Raw genomic sequence first — 26,053 nt, 5'->3', positions numbered from 1 at the left:
GTGCTGGGACACTCAGTCCTGTTACACACACAGTCAGTGCTGGGACACTCAGTCCTGTTACACACACAGTCAGTGCTGAGAAACTCAGTCCTGTTACATACACATTGTCAGTGCTGGGACTCTCAGTCCTGTTATACACACAGTCAGTGCTGGGACACTCAGTCCTGTTATACACACAGTCAGTGCTGGGACACTCAGTCCTGTTATACACACAGTCAGTGCTGGGACACTCAGTCCTGTTATACACACAGTCAGTGCTGGGACACTCAGTCCTGTTATACACACAGTCAGTGCTGGGACACTCAGTCCTGTTACACACACAGTCAGTGCTGGGACACTCAGTCCTGTTATACACACAGTCAGTGCTGGGACACTTGGCCCTGTTATACACACAGTCAGTGCTGGGACACTCAGTCCTGTTACACACACAGTCAGTGCTGGGACACTCAGTCCTGTTACACACACAGTCAGTGCTGGGACACGCAATCCTATTATAATTTTCTCATTCTAAAGTGCTGTGTGGATGAAAATCCCACTGTAATTTTGGAATTTGATTACTGAGATAAGAACCTGAAATTGGAATTGATTTTATTTGAAATCTTCCCAATTTAACACCCCCAAGGATTCCTGAACTTTGGGAATTGTCTGGGTTTGGATTGATTTGTTTATGAAAAATAAACTTTTTTTTCTTTCAAATGAACTGTGGAAGTAAATTGCTTCCCCCCCATGGGAAAAGTGTTTGACCCTCACCCCATCTGACCACATCCCGCAGTCAGCTGGGAAATTCAACATTCAAAATGAGCCAATCATATAATTCTTGCTCTGAATAGTTGTTCGACCGGGATACTACTTCTGGCTCCTTGTTTGATTTGCTTTCTCGATCTAGTTTACTCCCCTTTCTCTCTGGAAGATTTTGAAGTAAGGAAGAAAGATAACTCTATTAAAATTCCCGTAACCTTCTCAGAATAATCTCAGATTCTCTCGTCTCTCTACATAAGTGAAGTCAATGAACACTGTTATCATTCTAGTAAATCTCCTCTGCACCCCCTCTTCATGGCCTTGAAAAAAATAAAGACTTGCATTTCTATAGTGCCTTTCATGACCTCAGGACGTCCCAAAGTATTTTACAGCCAATGAAGTACTTTTGAAGTGTGGTAACTGTTGTAATGTAGGAAATGCAGCAGCCAATTTGAGCACAGCAAGCTCCCACACACAGCAATGAAGCAATGAACAATTCAGCTGAGAAATAAATATTGGCCAGGACACCGGGGAGAACTCCACTGCCCTTCTTAGAAATAGCACCACGGGATCTTTGACATCCACCTGAGAGGGCAGACAAGGCCTCGGTTTGATGTCTCATCTGAAAGACGGCACCTCCGACAGTGCAGCGTTCTCTCAGTACAGCACTGGGAGTGTTAGCTTAGATTTCTGTGCTCAAGTATCTGGAGTGGGACTATGAACCCAGGACCTTCTGATTCAAAGGCTAGAGTGCTGCCAACTGAGATACATTGACACGTTGTCTCCTTGCCTTCTCTTGCTTTACGAAGTCTTGGGATGCCTCGTTCCCTTGAAACCATCTTCCACCACTCCTTGCTTAAGACTTTCCAATTTGGCTTCTGCCCCACCCACAACAGTGAGACTGCACTGGTCAAAATCACAAATGAGCCCCTGTGTGACTACAACCGCAACTGACCGTTGATCACTCCAACCACCTCCAGTGCCCCAATTTACATTCCACCAAGACTTCAGAAAGAAAGTATCAGGAAAGACTGAACGGGCTGGGGCTCTTTTCTCTGGAAAAGAGAAGGCTGGGAGGTGACCTAATAGAGGTCTTTAAAATGATGAAGGGGCTTGACGTAGAGAAGATGGTTCATAAATAAAAGATAGTCACTAATAAATCCAATAAGGAATTCAGGAGAAACTTCTTTATCCAGAGAGTGTTTAGAATGTGGAACTCACTATAACATGGAGTGGCTGAGGTGAATGGAATAGATGCATTTAAGGGGAAGTTAGATAAACACAGGAGGGAGAAAGGAATCATAGAATGGTTACAGCACAGAAGGAGGCCATTCGGCCCGTCGAGCCCGTGCCGGCTCTCTGTACGTGCACTTCAGCTAGTCCCACTCCCCCGCCCTATCCCCGTAGCCCTGCAAATTTTTTTTCCTTCAGGTGCTTATCCAATTCCCTTTTGAAAGTTGTGATTGAGTCTGCCTCCACCACCCTTTCAGGCAGTGCATTCCAGATCCCAACCACTCGCTGTGTAAAAGTTTCTCCTCATGTCGCCTTTGGTTCTTCTGCCAATCACCTTAAATCTGTGTCCTCTGGTTCTCGACCCTTCCGCCAATGGGAACAGTTTCTCTCTATCTACTCTGTCCCAACCCCTCATGATTTTGAACACCTCTATCAAATCTACTCTCAACCTTCTCTGCTCCAAGGAGAACAACCCCAGCTTCTCCAGTCTATCCACCTAATTGAAGTCCCTCATCCCTGGAACCATTCTTGTAAATCTTTTCTGCACCCTCTCTAAGGCCTTCACATCCTTCCTAAAGTGCGGTGCTCAGAAATGGACACAATACTCCAGTTGAGGCCGCACCAGTATTTTATAAAGGTTCATCATAACTTCCTTGTACTCTGTGCCTCTATTTATAAAGCCCACGATCCTGTATGCTTTTTTAACCGCTTTCTCAACCTGCCCTGCCACCTTCAATGATTTGTGCACACATACCCCCAGGTCTCTCTGTTCATGCACCCCCTTTAGGATTGTACCCTTTAGTTTATATTGCCTCTCCTCATTCTTCCAACCAAAATATATTACTTTGCACGTTTCTGCGTTAACTTTCATCTGCCACGTGGAATAGCAGGAAGGATATGTTGATGGGGTTAGATGAAGTACATAAGAACATAAGAAATAAGAAATAGAGCAGGAGTAGGCCATTCGGCCCTTCGAGCCTGCTCCGCCATTCAATGAGATCATGGCTGATCTGCCTCAGCTCCATTCACCGGCCTTATCGCCATATCCCTTGATGCCTTTACTAGTCAGAAACCTATCGACTTCTGTTTTGAACATACCCAATGACTGAGCCTCCACAGCCCTCTGGGGTAGAGAATTCCAAAGATTCACCACCCTCTGTGCGAAGAAATGTCTTCTCATCTCAGTCCTGAATGGCCTACCCTTTATCCTGAGGCTGTGGCCCCTGGTTCTAGACTCCCCAGCCAAGGGAAACATTCTCCCAGCATCCATCCTATCAAGCCCTGTAATAATTTTGTATACTTCAATGAGATCCCCTCTCATTCTTCTGAATTCAAGAGAATACAGGCCTAGTTTACTCAATCTCTTCTCATAGGACAGTCCCGCCATCCCAGGAACCAGTCTGGTGAGCCTTCGTTGCACTCCCTCTATGGCAAGTATATCCTTCCTTAGGTAAGTAGGGTCGGAGGAGGCTCGTGTGAAGCATAAACACCGGCATGGACCTGTTGGGTCAAATGGCCTGTTTCTGTTTTGTAAATTCTATGTAAGGAGAAGGCGAGGAGTCAACATCTTCCCGGGAGAAGGAGGAGAAAACTAGAGCGAGAAAAGCGATCAAAAACTGAGAGAAAAGTAGTACGTCCTTATCCCGCTGGCAAATATTCAAGCATTGCTTTGTCTCATTTTAAATGATTTAAGCTAACGGGGTGGCTTCATATTTTTGAGTTGTCCAGCTGGTAGCAATCTCGCCTCTGAGTCAAAAAGTTGTGTAATTCAAGCTCCACTCCAGGGTTTGAGCACGTAATCAAGGGAGTGCTGCACTATCGGACATGCCGACTTGTCGATGAGCCTGTTCAAATGGATCTAAAGGATCCCGTGGCACTTTTTTGAAGAAATTTAGGCAGTTCTCTCGGTGCCCTGACCAGCATTTGTCTCTCATGCAACACCTCTGGAACAGATTTGCTGGTCAGTTATCATATTTGCTTTCTGCGAGATCACAAACTGTCTGGCCAAATTTGCCTACAACACAACATTTCAAAGGCGAAGCGCTTTAGGATGTTCTGAAGATGTGACAGACACAGTCAATTGCAAGTTAGGTGTTTTTTGCAGCGTTATTTTTAAATTCTGGTTGTGCAGATGCAGTATTTAAATATCTATTGTGTGGTGTGTTGGACAGGAGGCAAGGGGAACTCTAGGGATTGCACTTGTTGCCATTTCTATGTACAGTCAAAAATAAAACACAAACAAATCTCACGAGCCTCACACAAACCACCATGGGGGGAGAGCTGATTTGCTCATTGCGTGTAGTGAAAGTACTTAGAATATAGGTACACGCACCAGACTGGTAATCAGGGAGTGGGTTAAAAATAAACTAATTATGAACCGCTTTAAAATCCAAGAATTTATCGGTAAATATTAACAAAAATAAAAAGCTTTACTGATTGTAACTGTAACAGAAATCTTACTTAACCAGTCCTGTATATAACAGACCCACTGTCCCATCACTCACTGGATAAGAGACATAACCGAACCTGTATATCATAGAATCATAGAAAGTTACAGCACGGACAGAGGGCATTTCGGCCCATCGTGTCCACGCCGGCCAACAAGAGCCTAATCCCATTTCCCAGCTCTTGGTCCGCAGCCCTGCAGGTTACAGCATCCCAAGTGCACATCCAAGTACTTTTTAAATGTGGTTAGGGTTCCTGCCTCTACCACCCTTTCAGGCAGTGAGTTCCAGACCCCCACCACCCTCTGGGTGAAGAAATTTCCCCTCAAATCCCCTCTAAACCTTCCCCCAATTACTTTAAATCTGTGCCCCCTGGTTTTTGACCCCTCTGCTAAGGGAAATAGGTCCTTTCTATCCACTTTATCTCGGCCCCTCATAATTTTATACACCTCAATAAGGTCTCCCCTCAGCCTCCTCTGTTCCAAGAAAAACAGACCCAGCCTATCCAATCTTTCCTCATAGCTAAGATTCTCTACTCCCGGCAACATCCTTGTAAATCTCCTCTGTACCCTCTCTAGTGCAATCACATCCTTCCTGTAATGTGGTGACCAGAACTGCACGCAGTACTCTAGCTGAGACTTAACTAGTGTTTTATACTGTTGAAGCTCTCGTATTCTATGCCACGGCTAATAAAGGCAAACATTCCGTATGCCTTCTTAACCACCTTATCTACCTGGCCTGCTACCTTCAGGGATCTGTGGACATGCACTCCAAGGTCCCTTTGTTCCTCTACACTACTCAGTGTCCTACCATTTAATGTGTATTCCCTTTCCTTGTTAGCCCTCCCTAAATGCATTACCTCACACTTCCCCGGATTGAATATCATTTGCCACTGTTCTGCCCACCTGACCAATTTTTTGATATCTTCCTGCAGTCTACAGCTTCCTTCTTCAGTACTAACCACACAGCCAATTTTAGTATCATCTGCAAACTTCTTAATCATACCCCCTATATTCAAGTCTAGTTCATTGATATATACCACAAAAAGCAAGGGACCTAGTACTGAGCCCTGCGGAACCCCACTGGAAACAGCCTTCCAGTCACAAAAACACCCATCAACCATTACCCTCTGCTTCCTGTCTCCGAGACAGTTTTGAATCCAACTTGACACTTTGCCCTGGATCCCATGGGCTTTTAACTTTGTGACCAGTCTGCCATGTGGAACCTTATCAAAAGTCTTGCTAAAGTCCATATACACTACATCAATCGCACTACCCTCATCTACCCCCCTTGTTACCTCCTCAAAAAATTCAATCAAGTTTGTCAGACACGACCTTCCCTTAACAAATCCATGCTGACTATCCTTGATTAATCCGTGTCTTTCTAAATGAAGATTTATCCTGTCCTTCAGAATTCTTTCCAATAATTTTCCCACCACCAAGGTTAGGCTGTCTGGCCTATAATTACTCGGTCTATCCTTTTCTCCTTTTTTAAACAAGGGTACCACATTAACAGTCTCCCAGTCCTCCGGCACCACACCTGAAGCCAGAGTGGATTGAAAAATGATGGTCAAGGCCTCTGCTATTTCCTCTTTTGCTTCGCTTAGCATTTCATCCAGGCCTGGGATGGATGGCCTGCGTAACCAGACCTGTATAAAGCAGATCCACTGTCCCACTCACTGGATAAGGTACAAAGCCAGACCTGTATATAACAGACCTACTGTTCTGTTAATGTCTGGGTAAGGTTTGTAACCTGACCAGTAAACAACAGACCCATGGTCCTGGTACTGGTTGGGAAAAGCATATAACCAGATCTGTATATAACAGATCTACTGTTTCCTCATTGGTTGGGTAATATATATAAACAGACCAGTATATGACAAGATAATGGATGATGGATACCATTTGGTCCACCTTAATTCATCCATACAGAAGCACTCTAAAGTCCCTTCATTTCATAATCCATTTGTCTCTTAATGATTCATGGGTTTTTACCTCCACTACTCTATCCAGGAGTCACTTTCATGTGTTGGTAGCTCTTTGTATGAATAAGAAATTCCTGATATTAGTCCTGAATTTACCTTTTACTAGTTTGAACCCATGTCCCCTTGACCTACTTTAATTTAAATCAATTACCTTTTCCATACCCACATCTCTATAAGATCACCTCTCAGATCCCTCCTTCCTGGGTTGAAGCGTCAACATTCTCCAGTCTCTCCTCATAACTCGGACCTCGAACACTAGGGATCAGTTTCATGGCTCTGCTCCGCATTGCCGCCAGTGCCTGAATGTCTCCCTTGGTGTCTCAGAGATCAGAGCTGGACACAGTGCACAAGGTGAGTACTGTAGAGTTTGATCATGACCTCTTCTGTTTTGGCTATGAAACTCAACATCCTCCTTAGCTATTTCAGCACTGCTCATGAAGTCTGTGCGTCAACCAGTCATTCCTTCCTATGTGCAGTAGCATAACTCTAATGAACACTCATTGTTTTCTACCCTGCAGCCAGTTTCATATCCATTCCCAGTATTTCCCCCCCCCCCCCATTGTTAAATACCTATGGAAGTCTAGGTACACCACGTTGTAGGACCCTCCTGTTCCATCACTGACTAGGTAAAGCACAAAACTAGGCCTGTGTATAACAACACCACAGCAACACTGGCTGGGTAGCTAGTTTTTATTTGTCGTGACACGGAGATTACTAATAAGAATGTTTTTGATTATTGAAACTTTGTCACAAATGTTCCTGCTGCACTTTGAAAGACATTTATCAAACACATGGATAGATTGTGAAAAATATCACCAATTCAGCTTAGCATGCAGGGACACATTTTACAAATACATGCTCCCAACAGAGAGCACATGTCGGGAGCGAGCGGAATTCCTGGGCATGTCCCCATGATATCCCAACATGAGCTTTGGGCTAACAAGGCTCCATAGTGGGATCGCGCGTTAAAAAAATGTACCTTATAGAATGATAAAAATGATAGCTTGTGCTGTTGCTAGCTCCATATCTCCCAGCTCTTTCCCCATATCCTAAGTTTATTGGATGGATTGAAATATTGGATTTAAACAGCCCTGTTTCCATATAGATTGACATTGGGGCTTACAGGGTTAAATTATGAGGCCACGTTACATAAACTTGGCTTGTATTCCCTTGAGTACAGAAGATTGAGGGGTGATCTGATCAAGGTGTTTATAATGTTAAAAGAATTTGACAGGGTAGATACGGAGAACGATTTCCTCTGGTGAGGGAGTCCAGAACACTGCACCACCAGACAAATACTTCTCACATGATTGCAAGGTTTTTCCCTCCATTACATTATCTGGAAGTCTATTACACACACTGACCACTCTCTACATGAAGAGGAAGTTCCTGACATTTGTCAGGATCTGAGCTCCGGCTACGAATTGGGAAAAAATCTCCCTTTTTACTCAAATGAACATAGGAACAGGAGGAGGCCATTCAGCCCCTCGAGCCTGCTCCGCCATTCAATTAGATCACGGCTGATCGCTACCTCAACTCCATTTACCCGCCTTAGCGCCATATTTCTGTTGATACCCTTCCAGCCTAGTCAACCAACGGTCTTGGTTATAGTTTTATGGAAACACGTGCCACAACTCCCCAGTCTTCTGATGAATTCAAAAGGGTAACCGTTACTCTAGTGGCTCAGTAGGTATCTCTCTTGCCTCTGAGTCAGAAGATTGTGGGTTCAAGTCCCACTCCAGAAACTTGTACACATAATCCACGCTGACACTCCCAGTGCAGTACTGAGGGAGCACTGCACTGTTGTGGTATCATATTTCAGATAAGACAATGGGGCAGTAATTCCTCCCCAAACGCGTGAGTACGGAAGGGGTACTCACGCGTCTGGCTGGAGGAAATGCTGGTTTTCAGCATGCACAGCGCATGCGCTGAAAACCGGCATTTCCTCTCCTCCAACCCAAGAGTTGAAGAGGCTAGCGCGTGCGCTGTAGGGGGCAGCGCGTGCATCTTGGGTTTCCTCTGTTTTGGGGGATTTGCGCATGTGTAAAGGCAGTTCTTACTCTCAAACTCATGAATGAACCTTCCCCTCCCCTGATTGGTTGTACCGTGCTCACCTGATCCCAGCCGGCACATTGCACTAACTACGCCGCTGGATCAGGTAAGCACAGCGCGCTGACATCTGAACCGGGCCAGTGACAGGAAATGCAAGCAGGCCCGGGCTTCAGGTGTCAGCGCGCAGGGTGAGTGCAGATCGGGGGCTTGCACCCACGGGAAGCCCCCGACACCAAGTTCTGGGCCATTAAACTGAGACCCTGTTTGCCCTCTCAGGTGGATGTAAAAGATCCTGCGGTACAACCTCAAAGAAGAGCTGGGAAGTTCTCCCCAGTGTCATGGCCAATATTTGTCCTTCAACCAACATCACTAAAAAAAAAACAGATTATCTGGTCAGTATCGCATAGCTGTTTGTGGGAGCTTGCTGTGCACAAAATTGGCTGCCGCGTCTCCTACATTACAACAGCGACTACACTTCAAAGGTACTTTGGGACGTTCTGAGTCTAGAGGTAATGAAGGCAGGGATGAGGGTTTCACCAGCAGACGAGCTGAGATAGGGGCGCAGACGGGTGGTGTTATGGAGCTGGAAGTAGGCGGTCTTAGTGATGGAGTGGATATGGGGTTGGAAGCTCAGCTCAGGGTCAAGTGTTGGGCGCGATATAAATGCAAGTATTTTTCTTTTACCTCCACTTTCTCCTCTCGGAGATGGACTCTCCTGGCCAGCTGTTCCCTGGTGCCCACATCTGGGTACTTGGTTTCCTGAAAGAGGTTCTCCAAAGCTTCCAGCTGCTCGTCTGTGAAGATGGTCCGGTGACGTCGCTTCCTTCGGCAGTGGAGCTGGTTCAGAAGCTGGAGCTCAGTGCGGGACAGAGCTCCCAGACTCACATAGGGCAGCACCTGGGGGGGAACTGGGGACAGGTAGGCAGACGTGGCCCCTTCCAACCCTTTCAAAACAGTCAAAAGAAAAAAAATCAGCCTCTGCTCATTTTACATCTGAATCTAGCATTGCCAATAAACAACAAGGATGAGAATTTTAAAATTGAGGCATTGCCGGACTGGGAGCCAATGTAGGTCAGCGGGCACAGAGGGGTGATGGGTGAAGGGGACTTGGTGTGAGTTAGGACACGGGCAGCCGAGTTTTGGATAAGTTCAAGTTTACGTAGGGTAGAATGTGGGAGGCCGACCAGGAGAGCGTTGGAATAGTCGAGACTAGGGGTAAGAACGACATGGATGAGAGTTTCAGTAGCAGATGAGCTGAGGCAGGGGTGGAGTCAGGCGGTGTTATGGAGCTGGAAGTAGGCGGTCTTGGTGATGGAGAGGATATGGGGTCAGAAGCTCAGCTCAGGGTCAAATGGCCAGGAAGAGGGGTGGAGTCAGTGGCTAGGGAATGGAGGATGTGGTGGGGACCAAAGACAATGGGCTAGATTTTCAGTATAGACAGTTTTGGGGCGCTAACCTTAGCGCCCGCCCGAAGTTAGCGCCCGCCCCAAAATAGCGCCCCGTTGCCGGAAATTCAGTGGCTTCGCCCTAAGAGAGTGGTGGAGCGCTAAAAGAGGCGTTCCACTCCTACCTTTAGGCGCTAAGCCGGCGGTCCAGAGGGATAGCGCCCAGGCGGGGCGCAGCACGGGTGCGGTCATTTTTGCACTGACAGCAGACCCCGTGGTGCCGACCAGCTCTTAAAGGGGGAAGGGACGACTTGGTCTGCTGCCACGCCCTGCACACTGCAGCCTTGCAAAGAGGCCTCAACACTGCTGCTCAGCCCCAGGGAGTCATGGCAACGCCAGAGAAGGCCCATCAGCGTGCCCTGCGCTTCTCAGAGGGTGATCTGGACATAATGGTCACAGCTCTGGAGGTGAGGCGCAAGATCTTGTTTCCAGAGAGTGGGAGGAATCCAACCCACCATGACTACACCAAAGCCTGGAAGCAGATCGCCCAGAGGGTGACGTTCACCGGCGAGGCCCCCAGGACCCACAAACAATGCCGTAAAAAATACAACGATCTGACCAGGATTGTGAAGGTGAGTAGCCTTTCCAGTCTCCTCCTCATTCTTGCATGTACACCTGACATGATGGGCAAAGGGACCTGAAAGTCCTACTGGCCAGCCCTCAGCCAGCAGCATTGGGACAGTCATGAGCATCAAATGGCCATTCGGCACTCTACACTTTGGCCAAGCTATTCCCCCATGGGAGGCAGTGCACACTACATCAGGGCTTCACTGCGCACTTACAGCCCGTCCTTTCTCTTGCAGGCTAAAGTAGCGTTTAATCGCCAGGCCCGTGCCAGGGGTGGCCGCGCCAAGCTGCAGAAGCTCACTCGGCTGGAGGAGCGCGTGTGTGTGCCCATGGGAGCCCGTGTGATTGTCCCCACAGCGTGCGGTGTATCCACCCCTCCACTGCCCGGCAATGGTAAGGACCTCGCCTTTTGGCCCTCTCGCGTCGCACTGGCCCATCCGAGCTACCTCCTTTGCCACTGTCCCACCAATGCGCTGAATCCCACCAGTCCTAACTCCCTCGCTGACGCCGTCTCCTCACTCTGAAGCTACTCTTGTGCATTCCTGCTTTCAGCTGGTGACGACCAGGACCCTGAAGCTGCCAGTGACAGCACCTCCGATCAGGAGGAGGAGGAGGAGCAAGCCGGACCTTCGGGGGAACAGTCACGTCCCGCAGGAGAGGAGAAAATGCTTGACACCTCCTCACTGGACGAGTGCCTGGAGGAACTGTCGCAGGGCAATGCAGCTTCTGGGACCAGTGGCGTCCAGCCACCCAGCAGCCATGCGCGTGGCCCGCGGCCTTCCCCCCAAAGGGGGGAAGGATCAGAGGGGAGTGCTGCTGCTCGGCACACTCGCCGTCACCAACGCGGCAAGGGTCCCCTAGTTCAGCCCCCTCCTCCCCAGCGGGAGAGTCGCGACTCCAGTCCGGACACCTTCACTTCGGAGGTGGTGCGGAAGCTCAATCAGATGGCCGACGACTCGGACCGGCGCCACACGGAGCTCATGAGCGTGGTGGGGCGCATGCCTGAGGCCATCGAGTCGCTGGCGACCAGTGTGCGCGAGTTCGGGGCAGCAACTGCCGCGACTGGCCGCATGCTAACTGATGCCGTCAAGACCCTGGCGGATGTGATGCGCGCGCACACCAGGACCACAGTGCCACTCACTGCTGCCACACGCGCTGTCTCAGGCAGGCATCGCCAGGGCAGGCGCCGCGCTGGACCATCCCAGCAAGCCGGCCGTCGGCTGATTGCTGCGGATCCTGCAGTGCGGGCCCGGCCGAGTGCCACCGCGCCACAGCACCAGCCAGCGCATCCCAGACGCCAGCTGGCCCACATTGCGCCATCCGTCGCCGCCATTCCCCCTCTGGGGCGTCAAGGGCAAGCGGCTGCAGCTGATGGTGGCCAGGCTCAGGTGCGCCACTCAGGAGACGGCCCCTCGAGGCCCAAACGCCGTGTAGGCCGCCCCCCAGCGGCATCTGGCGGAAGGGCATCTGAGCCTCAGGCGCCTTCCCCCAGCCTCGCAGCAGCCACTGGGCAGAGCTTGCGAAGGAGCAGCAGGCAGGGCAGGGGAGGCAAAATGCTGGCCAAGGTCTCGCCCTCGCGGGCCACTCAGTAGAGGGTGTGGCCAGCTTTCCTTTAATATGGCGGTGGCCATCTTTATTTTGCCCATGGTTGTGCTTTTGGAGGGCTTTTTTTTTGCGTTAGGCCGACGTTGAGGCCCGGTTTCAATAAAGGTGGAGTGGCTCCTCCCCAGTTTGTGGGAGTGAGTCGTTTGTTGGGCTTTTTGTGGGGCCCGTTTATTGTTTTTGGGGATTCATGTGGGAAGGGCTTTTCATTTTTGTTTAATAAAAAATTATCTTTATTCATGCAGTCTCCATGGTTGTTCTTCTTAGTGTTTGTTGGCTTCGCCGGCTGAGGGCTTGCGGAGCGGCTGCATTCATCTTCCATCATGGCCCCTGGCCATTCCCTGACAGGGGGCTTAGAAGTACCGTGTAATAAGGTGGCGTCGTGCGGCCCTTGGCCCTGGTCGCTCCCTCCTGGGAACGTACTCCTGCTCCTCCTCCTCCTCCTCCTCCTCATGCTACTCCTGCTCCTCCTCCTGAGGTGCTGGTCCAACATCAGGTGGCAGTGCCTGAGTCCTGCGGATAGCCAGGTTGTGTAGCATGCAGCAAACCACCACAAATTGGGAGACCCGGTCCGGCGAATACTGGAGAGCTCCTCCGGAGCGATCAAGGCAGCGGAACCGCTGCTTGAGGACCCCAATAGTTAGCTCGATGATGTTGCGGGTGGTTTGATGGCTCTCGTTGTAGGCCTCTTCAGCAGCGGTCCTGGGCGCGCGGAGCGGGGTCATGAGCCAGGTGCACAAAGGATAGCCTTTGTCACCGAGTAGCCATCCTCTTGGGGGAGGCTGTGCCTGGAACATGTCATGCACAGTACTCTGCCGCAGGATAAAGGCATCGTGGCTGCTGCCTGGGAAGCTGGCATTGACTGCCATGATGCGCTGCTTGTGGTCACAGACCAGCTGCACATTCAGAGAATGGTAGCCCTTCCTGTTGCGATACTGCTCGCCATGCTCCAGAGGGGCCCGCAAAGCCACATGCGTACAGTCAATGGCGCCCTGCACCAAGGGGAATTCCCCGAGTCTGGAAAATCCCAATGCGCGCTGATGCTGGCTCTCCAGGGCCATGGGGAAGGAGATGAATTGGCTTCTCCTTCTGAACAGTGCTTCGGTCACCTGGCGGATGCAGCGATGCGCGCCGTACTGGGAGATGTTTGCTATGTCCCCAGCAGCGTATTGGAAGGAGCCGGTGGCATAGAAGTTCAATGCCACCGTCTCCTTCACTTCCACCGACAGAGACGTCCTGCACCTGAGCTTTGGCCGCAGATCTCGGCGAAGCAGGTGGCAGATCTCTGCAATCACCCCCTTTCGGATTCGGAGCCTTTTAACACATCGCGCGGCACTCATGTTTAGGTAGGAGCGCTGCTGGCGGTATAGCCTGACTGGGTAAGGCCTACGTGGCCGACGCCTGTAGCCCCCTCTGCCTCTAGCCAGGGCTGCCCCTCTCACAATGCGTCTGCGAGCCCTACGGACATGGAGCTGCAGCTCCGCGTTGGCACCCCATGCAACCCCCATCAAATCCTGGCAAGCACTCTAATTTCCAAATGGCCACTTGCAGCGCTGTTGCCTGAGTCCAAAAATACCTGGCTTTAATGCTTGAAACCAGTTAGCTGTCCTCCTTGTTGTGTCTCCAGAAATGCGTTGCACAAGACTGTTTTCTGAAAAAAGGATGGCCTTTATACTGGAGAGGACGTTCCCTTTAATTAGCGCCCCCCGGGGCCCGCGCTGGTTGTGTTGCGTTCCTTTTTCCAAACGCTCCGGCCGCCCGCCGCACAATGGGGCGGTCCGACTGAAGTTTGCAATCGGGGCGGCCAAAGGGCGTTGCACGAGGATGTGACGTCATTTTCTGCGCGCGCATCCGGGCGGGCGCTAAACTTTGCGCCGGCGCTAACGGGCAGCTTAATTTGGGGCGGGGCGCAAACTGCGCTGCGCCCGGGCGCTACACGCCTAGCGCCCGGAAATCACTTCTCTTAAGGCGCTAACTGCTGGCGCAAGCAACTGAAAATCTAGCCCATCGGCTTCCAAAATATTTAATTCAAGGAACTTTCTGCTCATCCAATACTGGAGGTCGGACAAGCAGCGTGACAAATCAGAGACAGTGGAGGGGTCTGGAGAGGTGGTGGTGAGGTAGAGCTGAATAGAGTTTCAATGTATTACTGGGTGTAAAACTGGCGTGGCAGATAGGCCATCCATTGTGGGCACTGCCCGATTTGATGTCAATGGAAATGACAGTCAAGCGGTTTCTATAACAGGCAGCTGATCCACAGTGCCAGGTGTCAAGTTGAAAATCTATCCCATCGATGCATGACAGATACCCACCCCATCTCCTCCCTGTGCAGTTACTCTGCAATGCTAGCTTATCACAGAATCACAGAATCACACAGAAACCCCACAGTGCAGATAGAGGCCATTTCGGCCCATCGAGCCTGCACCGACACATATCCCACCCGATCCCCGTAACACTAAGGGTCAATTTATCACAGCCAATCATCCTAACCCGCACATCTTTGGACTGTGGGAAGAAACTGGAGCACCCGAAGGAAACCCATGCAAACACGGGGAGAATGTGCAAACTCCACACAGACAGTCACCCGAGGCCGGATTCGAACCCGGGTCCCTGGCGCTGTGAGGCAACAGTGCTAACCACTATGCCACCGTGCTAAAAATTACATTTTTGACCGAGAATCGAACCCAGGCCGTGGCGGTGAGAGTGCCGAACCCTAACCACTAGACTACCAGGGAACACGGAGGGGTTTGTGCCTTATACCAGCACAAAATGGTAGTGCAGAGCTGGAGTCAGGACCAGACACATGTTCCGAGTAAAGTGGAGTAACATTCCTTGCAGAATGTGTAAGTATAGATGCTCAGAGCTGCAAACTGAGGCCATGTACCTTAGTGTGTTTTTAATGGGCTGAGGCTACGATAAAGATTGGAGAGACTAGGGTTGTTTTCTTTGGAACAGAGGAGGCTGAGGGGAGATTTAATTGAGGTGTATGAAATTATGAGGGGTCTAGATAGAGTGGATAGGAAGGACCTATTTCCCTTAGCAGAAGGGTCAATAACCAGGGGACATAGATTGAAAGCAATTGGTAGAAGGATTAGAGGGGCGTTGAGGAGAAATGTTTTCACCCAGAGGGTGGTGGGGGTCTGGAACTCACTGCCTGAAAGGGTGGTAGAGGCAGAAACCCTCATCACATTTAAAAAGTACTTGGATATGCACTTGAAGTGCCGTAACCTACAGGGCTACCGATTAAGAGCTGGAAAGTGGGATTAGGCTGGATAGCTCTTTTTCGGCCGGCACGGACACGATGGGCCGAATGGCCTCCTTCTGTGCTGTAAATGTCTATGATTCTATGATCCTGTGATTCTATGAAGCTTATTGTAGGGTGTGCTATGATTGAAATGTTGGATTAATACTGTAAATTACCAAGTTAATGGTAATAAATGATCGTGGCGTTCGTGTTCCAAGAATGTCAGGTTAATGGCATTGCAATACTCTGGGGTTAGTGCTGCAATAATGCTGATTCTGCCCTCTGAGCAGCTTTGTTATTGTAACATTAACCTCACAGTGTATGAGCTGAGAACTATGAAAAGTTGCCTGGCCCCAGAGATGGATATTCCCTGTCACTGCTGGCAGTCTGAGGGTCAGCACAGATTTACGGTCACTAAGTAGTTTAATTTGTTATATTAAAATAGGCCAGAATGTTCTTCCTAGAAGTAAAATGATTCCTCTTATTAATACTTCTCGTGCTTTTCTGAATGTGAATGTTTCTGGGTTATTTTTTCCCACTCCCTTGTCTCTCAGCAACGGTGTGACACAGAACAGCCAGGTCCTCGTCAGGTTGGAGGTGTGCCACCTCGAAGTTTGGATTACTAGAGAGGGTAGAGAGGAGACTTAGGAGGCTGTTGCCAGGACTGGAGAATTTTAACTCTGAGGAAAGATTGGATAGGCTGAGGTCGTTTTCTTTGGATCAGAGGAGGCTGAGGGGAGATTTAATTGAGGTGTATAAAATTATGTGGGGCCGAGATAGAGTGGATAGGAAGGAACTATTTTCCTTAGCAGGGAGGTCGATAACCAGGGGGCAGAGATTTAAAGTAATTAGTCAGAGGTTTAGAGGGGAGTTGAGGAAAAAAAAATTCACCCAGAGGGTGGTGGGGGTCTGGAACTCACTGCCTGAAAGGGTGGTAGAGGCAGAAACCCTCATCACATTTAAAAAATACTTGGATATGCACTTGAAGTGCCGTAACCTACAGGGCTACGGACCAAGAGCTGGAAAGTGGGATTAGGCTGGATAGCTCTGTCGACCGGCACAGACATGATGGACTGAATGGCCTCCTTCTGTGCAGTAAATTTCTATGATTCTATGAAACACCCATCCTAGTCTCTCCTGGGGGTCAGCCCTCACCCCATCCTCCCAAACTAATCGTCGTGAATTTCTGTTTCGGACTAGGAGGAGGGGAGCCGGGCATGGTGGTTGGAGGCCGGACGTGAGCGTGAGAGGCAGGCCCCGGGCCGTTGCAAATTTGAACCGGCGACAGTGCGGGAAGCTCACAGTTCGAGGGGAAGGAGGGAGAGCCGGGCATGGAGACCTGAGGCCAGACGGTGAGCGTGAGAAGAAGGACACCATATTGTGGAGCCGGCAACAGGGAGGAGGAGTCCGCAGAGACGGAGCGGCTGATGGACATCGCGTTCCCACTGCCATTGGACGCAATTGAATTGACTTTTACTGAACATGGCGCTATAGAATAGCGACGTGTCTCTGTGAGCTGCCACAGCCTATTGTGGAAGTGATCGGGGAGTAAAAACATTCCATTGTAGTAATACATATGGCAAATAATATTGATTTGATTTGATTAATACCCATGCGAATCACTTGTGTGGAACCTTGTCGAAGTCCATATAGACAACATCCATATCTACCTTATTAATGACCTCCTCAAAAATTCAACTAGATTAGTCACCCTTAGCAAAGCCATGCTGACTCTCTCTGATCAGCTCAAGTGCTCAGTTGCTCTGTCCCTATTGACAGCTTCCTGTAGCTTCCCCACAACTGACGTTAGACCGATAAACCAGATTTCTCTCTCCGACCCTCCTTAAATAATGGAGTGACTTTCACAAATTTCCAATCTAACGACATGATTCCCAAATCAAGAGAGCTTTGAAAGATTATGACTAATACCTCTGCAATTTTCTCACATACTTCTTTTAATACCCTGGTGTGGAAACCATCACATTCTGGAGATTTCAATCCCAATATTTTCTCCATTACTATTTTATTACTCATATTGAATCCAGTAAGTTCCTCCCCTTGATTTATTTTTTTAGTTTCCTTTCCCTCTCTGGTACTTTATCCTCTTCCTCTATTGTGAAAACAGATGCAAAGTACTCATTTAATAAATCTGTCATTACCTATTCGCCTAATACAGTATCACCTGTGTCTGTCTTTAATGGGCCCACATCTCCCACGGCCACGCTCTTTCTCTTAATATATTCATAAAAGCTTTTACTATTAGTCTTTATATTACATCCAAGCGTTTTGATTTCCCTTTTTACAACTCTTAATATTTTCTTTGTGCCCCTCTGTTGCTTTCTATATTTCTCTGGATTACTACATTGCTTGGCATTTGCATAAGCCACTTCCTTTAGTTTTACACTCGGTCTTACCTCATATGTTGACCATGGTTGCTTGACAATACAAGTGGAAATTTTGCTCTTATTGGGTATGTACTGGTCTTGTATTGCACTAAGTACTTATTTGAATACCCCCCCCCCCACTGTATTTTCTATAGGTTTACCTGTTAAAGCTCAGCCCAGTTTAACCTGGACGTCAGCCTTACCTAGGCTTGTGCGAGATCATTCTCCTTCTCGAACTTAATGTCAAACTCTATCATGTTATGCTCACTGTTTGCAAGTCACTCCCTTACTGTCAGATTATTAACTAATTCTGGCTCCTTACTCATTACTAAATCTAATATCGCCTGTTCCCTTGTCGGTTCTAAAGCATCATTGTTTCAGAAAGCTGTCCTGGATGCACTCTAGATACCCATCCTAGTATCTCCTGGGGTGGAGTGGGGGTCATCTATCCACCTCCCCAATCTCCCCCGATTGATCAGCTCCCATCTCAAACATATTGATGCTGGGAGGATATTTCCCCGGCTGGAGAGTCTAGAACCAGGGGTCACAGTCTCAGAATAAGGGGTCGGCCATTTAGGACTGAGATGAGGATAAATTTCTTCACTCAGAGGGTGGTGAATCTTTGGAATTCTCTGCCCCAGAGGACTGTGGAGGCTCAGTCATTGAGTATATTCAAGACAGAGATCGATAGATTTTTGGGAAAGAAGGGAATCGAGGGATATGGGGATAGTGCAGGAAAGTGGAGATGAGGTAGAGGATCAGCCATGATATTATTGAATGGCCTACTCCTGCTCCTAATTATTATGTTCTTACCCTCGAGTGAACGAATAAGAGAGTCGGACATAGGAACAGGAGTAGGCCATTCAGCCCATCGAGACTGTTCCGCCAAGAACTGAACCACATTGAATATAATGCGGGGAGGCTAAAGGTGGAAATCTCGGGCTGTGGGTTAAAGCTTCGCCCGAGTGTTAGATCTAACGCTGCAAAGTCCTGGCAATTTATAATTGAGACAGGAAAGCTCACCCGCAAACCATCCATTATTTACATTAAAAAAAGAACTTTCACAAACAACCAAAGTACATTTACAAATGATTATATTTAAACGGCGCGGGTCTCCCCGCTGTGAAAGTGTGGGGGGGGGGCGGGGGAGACCCGGCTCAACACTTGAACGACATGTGGACCGTACATTTTTTTGCCGAGATGCGGTTTACCTGGAGAAATGCAGGAGCAGTGCTGGGTGGCCAGGGGTTGGCAGGTCGGCACGGTGCCACAGCAGGAGGCCCTGGGCGAACCGGGCACGTAGTAATAATTGTAAGCCATCCTCGAGCCACCGACGGCCAGGCTGGGGTGCTGAGGGGGCGGAGGTGGAGGCGGAGGGGGCGCCGGCGAATACAGCCCCAGGTAGTCCGCGCCGGCACACAGCGAGTCGCCGGCGATGCCAGGGTATGTTGGCAGCGGAGCGCTGTGAAGAGACGCCGACTCCTTACACCGAGGCCTGCCGCCTGACAAAATACTATCGATGCTGAACATCCCAGCCGGCATTACCAACATCAGCTGAAAGACCAAGGAAGTATCTCTATCTCTATCTATAATATATTTCAATAACAATTAAAACAAAAGTTAAAACGACTTTCCAAAATAATTTTTTTTTTAAATGCACGCGATTTAACAGAAATAAGTTCGCAAAAACTTGCCAACGGAAAGTTCGATGTAGTTTGGGAGACAGAGACGGGGAGCTGGATCCGCTCTCCCCTCGCTCTCCAGCCCAGTTCAGTGTACCAAGCCTGTCACCGCAGTTATATACACAGCCCACGTCACTGAGGTTTTTTTTTCCCCAACTCTTTGCTTATGTAATTGGGAAGGGAAAACAAGGTTTTTTTAAATGTCCCCCCCACCCCCCCCCCCCCCACACCCCTCCCTCTTTCTCACACATACACATACACACAAAGGGGACACAGCCCAGGAACCTCTGCACTGTGGATTAAAGAAATTAAATGTAATCTTTCCTTCCCTCCCCTACCCTACCTCCCATTAGCTTTAAGACTTTGTAATCTGTTTTAAAATCGATCCCACCCCCACCCAGCAGCTAATTGTACCGACTAATCCGATTAGTGGGATTGTGGCTAGGGCCGATACACAGACCCTCCCCAGCCCTGCTGGGTGAAGCCATTAGCGCGGATGTCCATTTCAATGTGGGTCAATTCCCTCCCCTGGTTACTGTCGCCCAATGTCACTTGCAATGGGAACCGCCATCCCTCCTCGCCCTCACTACAATTCAAAGAAAGACTTTAACCAACACTTTAACTTCCAGACTTTGTACAATATTTGGGCGGGCGGGTCCGCGTGTAACAAGTCGCACAGAGCAGAGAGATAAGAAGCATTCAGTCTCCGTTAGAAAGTGTCTCTTGTTCCTGTTATACTTCAGACAGACAATTGCTGTTGAATTATCCTCTCGATCCCGAGTCTTGCAATCAGAGCTGTGCTTGGAATTCAGCCGGAAAACAGTTATACCTTGCTGCATAAAACACACTGGCCTAGAAATTCGGTATGGCCCCGCCAGGTCTTTTATCCCGAAATTTAGCGCTCGCCAGGATTCCCGTAGCGCCCGCCTAAAATTCAGTTGCGACAGGCCAAGACGGCGGCGGGCGCTATTGCAGGGTTTGGCCGCCTCGCTAGGGGCGTTAAATGTCACTTTCAGGCGTTCAGCTCCCGCTGCGGCACCCGATGCGGTGCGGCAGGCTGGGGTACTGTAGGCCTCCTCCTTCTCTTAAGGAGGAGCTGCCTGCAGCCGTCAGATCACCGGTGGATTCCCCCGGCAAATGAGCCCGGCACCACGGAGAAGTGCCGGGCTCGCGGGACACAGACATCAGTGCCGCGGGGGGGTGGTGCAGGAGTCCGGGGAGGGAGGTGCGGGCAGGCGGCCGCCGGGAAAGCGGCCGGCCGCCGCTCCACCTTTATGCGCCGGCCTTTCGGAGCTGCAAGACCCCGTTTCACAAACGCTGTTTGCGGCTGCCACGGGCGAGGCGGCCGCAACTGAATTTGGCCATCGGGCCGGAATAGCATTGCAACCGGGGCGCTACGCACACCGATGACGTCATCGGTGCCGGCGCAGCGCTACCGGCTAACGCCGATGTTAGGGTCCATCTGAATTTCGGGCGGTAAAAAACTTTAGGCGCAAACCACTTTATAGCCAATAAGTGGGCGCAAACGCAACTGAATTTCTAGGCCACTCTGTTTTACATAATCCATGTCAGTGCCGATGTATCTCTTTATGTATCTATTCATTTATTTATCCCGAGCTGTCTATCTCTGTCTATTTATCGATTTCCTATAATATATCTATCTTTAGATAGTGTCATCTATCTTTAATTATTTACTTACCTATGTAATAAACATATATTATGTATATATATCTGTGTCTATACCTCTATATACATCAATTTGTCGATAATAAATATATATTTAACTATCTACTTATGTCTATCCATCTATCTTTCTATCTACCTCCCTCTATCTATCTATCTACTTATCTATCTTTTTCTCTCTATCTCTCTGTCTCCCTCTCTCACTATCTCTCTATCGCTCTTTCTCTCTCTCTCTGTCTCCCTTTCTCACTATCTCTCTATCGCTCTCTCTCTCTCTCTATCTCTCTCTCTCCCTCTCTCACTATCTCTCTATCACTCTCTATCTCTTTCTCTCTCTCTCTCTCTCTCTCTCTCCCTTTCTCACTATCTCTCTATCACTCTCTATCTATCTCTTTCTATCTCTGTCTCTCTCTCTCTCTCTCTGTCTCCCTCTCTCACTATCTCTCTATCACTCTCTATCTCTTTCTCTCTCTCTCTCTGTCTCCCTTTCTCACTATCTCTCTATCACTATCTATTTCTTTCTCTCTCTCTCTTTCTCTCTCCCTTTCTCACTATCTCTCTATCACTCTCTATCTATCTCTTTCTATTTCTGTCTCTCTCTCTCTCTGTCTCCCTCTTTCACTATCTCTCTATCAATTTTCAATTCAATTCAAATCGCTTTATTGGCATGACAAGTTACATCTTATGTTGCCAAAGCATCGGAAAACATTCATGTTTGTTCACAAAAATACAGATCTATCCAGTGTATAAACAGATATATCCCTGAGTGTATAAATATACTTTCATATATTTTATATATACTCTTTTCTTATATTTAGTGGTTGTCCCTCTGTTTATGGCAAGCTGTAACATAGTGTCTATTTCTTTCTCTCTCTCTCTCTGTCTCCCTCTCTCACTATCTCTCTATCGCTCTCTATTTCTTTCTCTCTCTCTGTCTCCCTCTCTCACTATCTCTCTATCACTATCTATCTCTGTCTCTCTCTCTCGCTCTCTCTGTCTCCCTTTCTCACTATCTCTCTATCGCTCTCTATCTCTCCCGAGCTGTTGTTCTATGTCGGGGTCCCGGGCATTAGTCGGAGGCTTATGTTTATTCTGGGATGTCTAACTGCGGGGAAATGCCTTGTGCCTGAGCTGCTGATGTCACTTCGTCTCCATGAAATAATATTTAAAGTTGGGTTTAGAAAGCGTTTCATCCGATTTAAAATATATTTCTCGCTTGGGGAGAAAAAGTAATTTCCAAATCACACGGTGAGCTCTGGAAACAAGTGAAATGACTATTAAAAATAAATTAAATCAGTTGTAAGACTCGATAGTAAATAAATGCAGGGAGAGATAGATAAGGGGGCGTTTGGTTTGATATTTTTATTTAAACATTATAGATTCCGGTTGGGGACGAACGATCGGACCGAACAATGTCCAAAGTTTAGTGGAGTTCGGGGCAGTTTTGTTAAAGTTATCGGTTGTGACAGGGGGCGAGAGCCAGAGGATGAGAAGCGGGTCCGATGTGGCGATATTCAGCCAGCTCCAATCCACAAATTGAGGAAATCCCAGGGACTGGGTTTAAGTCATTAAAAGGTTTTATTTACCCGGGACCCGCGCTAACTGTGCAAACAAATGACCCATTAACAAATAAATCAACACCTTCCCCAATAAACCGTTGAGAAATGCAATTTAAAAAGATGCAATTGAAATGGGATATTTAAATCCAGAGCAAGCCCCCTTTTAAATCACCACTTGTAATTTTAAATAAAGGTTTGGCTCCTTGAAGCGGTAGAATTGCTCCCATTATTTCCCTCGCTCTGATACTGTTCCTTTATTTTAAAATCCTCTCCAACAATTTCTCTTTAAACTTTCCGATTTCCAGCCCCCGGTTGCGCGGCTGTGTCAATGAATTGGAGAATGTTGTACCTTTGTCACCTGTGGTCGCGGCGGCCACTTCCTGTCTGCGGGACTTTCTGCTTCAGTTCAAATGACCGAAATTTTTTCTTTTTTTCGGGGGGGGGGGGGGGGGGGGGGTGATGGAGGTTGACGGATTGTTTTAAAACCTGCTACAAGAACCTCTCAATTAGTCCTAAACCACAGCCCATGGTTTGGAGGTCGAGAGAAAAGACGGGAAAAGGCGGACATTCCGATACATTAACACTCGAACCACTAAACCCGCACTCATATAAACACACGCTTAAAAACACCAACACATACATATTAAATCCACACACATACATTAAAGCATATACAATAACGCACTCATATACACTGACACACATTAATAAACTTGCAGAATGGGCATGTAATTGGCAAATGAAGTTCAACACTGATAAATGTGAGGTATTACATTGTGGTAAGAAAAATAGGGAGCTCACATATTACTTGGAAAATAAAAATCTAAATGGGGTAGAGGAATAAAGGGATCTCGGAGTACAAATACACAAATCACTAAAAGTTGCGACACAGATTAGCAAGGCCATAAAAGGCAAACCAAGCACTCGGGTTTATTTCTAGAGGGATAGAATTGAAAAGTAGGGAAGTTATGCTAAACCTGTATCGAACCTTGGTTAGACCACACTTGGAGTACTGCGTACAGTTCTGGTCACCATATTATAAAAAGGATATAGAGGCACTGGAGAGGGTGCAGAGAAGATTTACAAGGATGATACCAGAAATGCGAGGGTATACATATCAGGAAAGGATGAACAGGCTGGGTCTCTTTTCTCTTGAAAAGAGAAGGCTGGGGGGTGACCTAATAGAGGTCTTTAAAATTATGAAAGGTTTTGATAGAGTGGATACAGAGAGAGTGTTTCCACTTGTGGGGAAGAGCAAAACTAGAGACCATCAATATAAGATAGTCACCAAGAAATCAAATAGAGAATTCAGAAGAAACTTCTTTACCCAGAGAGTGGTGAGAATGTGGAACTCGCTACCACAGGGAGTAGTTGAGGTGAATAGTATAGATGCATTTAAGGGGAGGCTGGACAAGCACATGAGGGAGAAGGGAATAGAGGGTTATGTTAATAGATTTAGATGAGGAAAGACGGGAGGAGGCTCGAGTGCAGCATAAACGCCGGCATGGACTGGTTGGGCCGAATGGCCTGTTTCTGTGCCGTATATCCTGTGTATTCCTATTGTAATATAAAATAACGCATACTCAAATTCACTTACACTAATACATACCCACATATATTAACATACACTCATACACACTAGCATACTTGTACTAAACACACTTACGTATATATATATTTGTATAATCACATACACTACCACACCATTAAGTGTCAGCTCTGGCTCAGTGGGTAGCACTCTTGGGTCGTGGGTTCAAGTCCCACTCCCAGAGACTTGAGCACAATAATCCAGGCTGACACTCCAGTGCAGTGCTGAGGGAGCGCTGCACTGTCAGAGGTGCCGTCTTTTGGATGAGATGTTAAACAGAGGCCCCACCTGCTCTCTCTGGTGGATATAAAAGATCCCATGGGACTATTTTGAAGATCAGGAGATTTCTCCCCAGCGTCCTGGGCCAATATTTATCCCTCAACCAACATCACTGAAAACAGATTATCTGGTCATTATCACATTGCTGTTTGTGGGAGCTTGCTGTGCGCAAATTGGCTGCCGTGTTTCCTACATTACAACAGTGAGTACACTTCAAAAAAGTACTTAATTGGCTGTAAAGCGCTTTGGGGCGTCCTGAGTCAAGGCGCTATAGAATTGCAAGTTTGTTTTTCATTCACCTGCATTCATGCACGAAAACACACATATACTCACCTACACTAACCCACACTCACCTATTTACAGACACCAACACACACTCATACTGATATACACACACTGACATATACATTCTGATACACACTCAAACACATCTCACAATATATCGGACTGATCCATGCACAACATTCACTTACAAATTATATACGCACACTGACAGGCATTTTGAGATACTCTTCTATAACACACACACTGGTTCACTAATCTGCTTTTATACAGCTGCTGTGTTAATTGAGGATCTGGGAGACCAGCCTCCTGTGTGTTTACCCTGTAAAATCCGGCTCCCTTGTCCCATTAGCCCAATCGTAGAGCAACGGGGAGAGAAAACCCCACAGTTATGCTCCCAGAGTAAAAGAGTCGGATTTAACAGTGTGATCCCGCCGAAATCTGACCTAAATAGTGTAATAACAGCTAAATACCCATTCACACACTCATACTACATTCACAGTCGCCTACACGCGCTGACACACATATATATCAGTACATCTGTGTACTGTGCACTCTCACACACTCGTGAAAATCACTCACCCTCACACACTCTTCTACACTCACACCCACCTACACATGCTGCATACCCACACACATCCACACACACAGTACAATGCACTTGTGCATCTCCACTCAGCCTCACCAAAAGAATCACATTTCAAGTATGAATTTACCAGATTGAAGCGATAAACGGGAGTGAGCGGTGAACGCGGCGCCGCTGATGTTCAGAGCTGTGACCATTCATGTTTGAATTCAGTGTGGCACTGCACCTGAATCAATCTCCCGCACTCCAGCTTCTCGGTGGAGTGATTAAAAACCCGCACTGACTCCTGCCGTACAGACTATTTTAAACATAGTGGGATGGATGGAGCCGGGGAATGGGAGTGAGAGGGGCTGGCTTCCTTTTAGTTGTATGGGAGGAAAACTGGGATCTTCACCTGAGCTGCTTCTATCGTCGCACGGGCTTTGGACATGTACACGGGCCCATGTGCACCTTACTTCAGTGAATCCCTGTATATGTGTATCTGTTTATATGCGTAAACAAAAGGAATAAATAACTTGTATTTCTACAGCGGCTGTCACAACCTCAGGACGTCCCAAAGCTCTTTACAGCCAATGAAGTACTTTTTGAAGTGTTGTAATGTCGGAAACGCGGCAGCCAATTTAGACACAGCAAGATCCCACAATCAGCAATGTGATAATGACCAGATCATCTGTTTTTAGTGAGGTTGGTTGAGGGATAAA

At 48.0% G+C, this 26,053-nt stretch overlaps 1 protein-coding gene across 1 annotated transcript in view; it reads right to left on the bottom strand.

Annotated features, from left to right (window-relative positions):
• Positions 1–19,325, bottom strand: part of gsc (goosecoid) — a 234,610-nt gene extending 215,285 nt beyond the window's left edge. Inside the window, exons 1-2 of the mRNA XM_086002599.1 lie at positions 18,905–19,325; positions 9,136–9,395 (exon numbers count right to left, since the gene is read on the bottom strand). Of these exons, the coding sequence (XP_085858725.1) occupies positions 9,136–9,395; positions 18,905–19,244 (600 nt within the window). The 5' untranslated portion in view covers positions 19,245–19,325. The remainder of the gene's footprint in view (positions 1–9,135; positions 9,396–18,904) is intronic.
• Positions 19,326–26,053: the final 6,728 nt, after the last annotated feature.

Source organism: Somniosus microcephalus, chromosome 12, assembly GCF_052327205.1.
Source record: "Somniosus microcephalus isolate GS21.2 chromosome 12, FLI_Smic_1.0, whole genome shotgun sequence".
Classification (NCBI taxonomy): Eukaryota; Metazoa; Chordata; class Chondrichthyes; order Squaliformes; family Somniosidae; genus Somniosus; species Somniosus microcephalus.
This window is presented reverse-complemented; position numbering and strand designations above follow the sequence as displayed.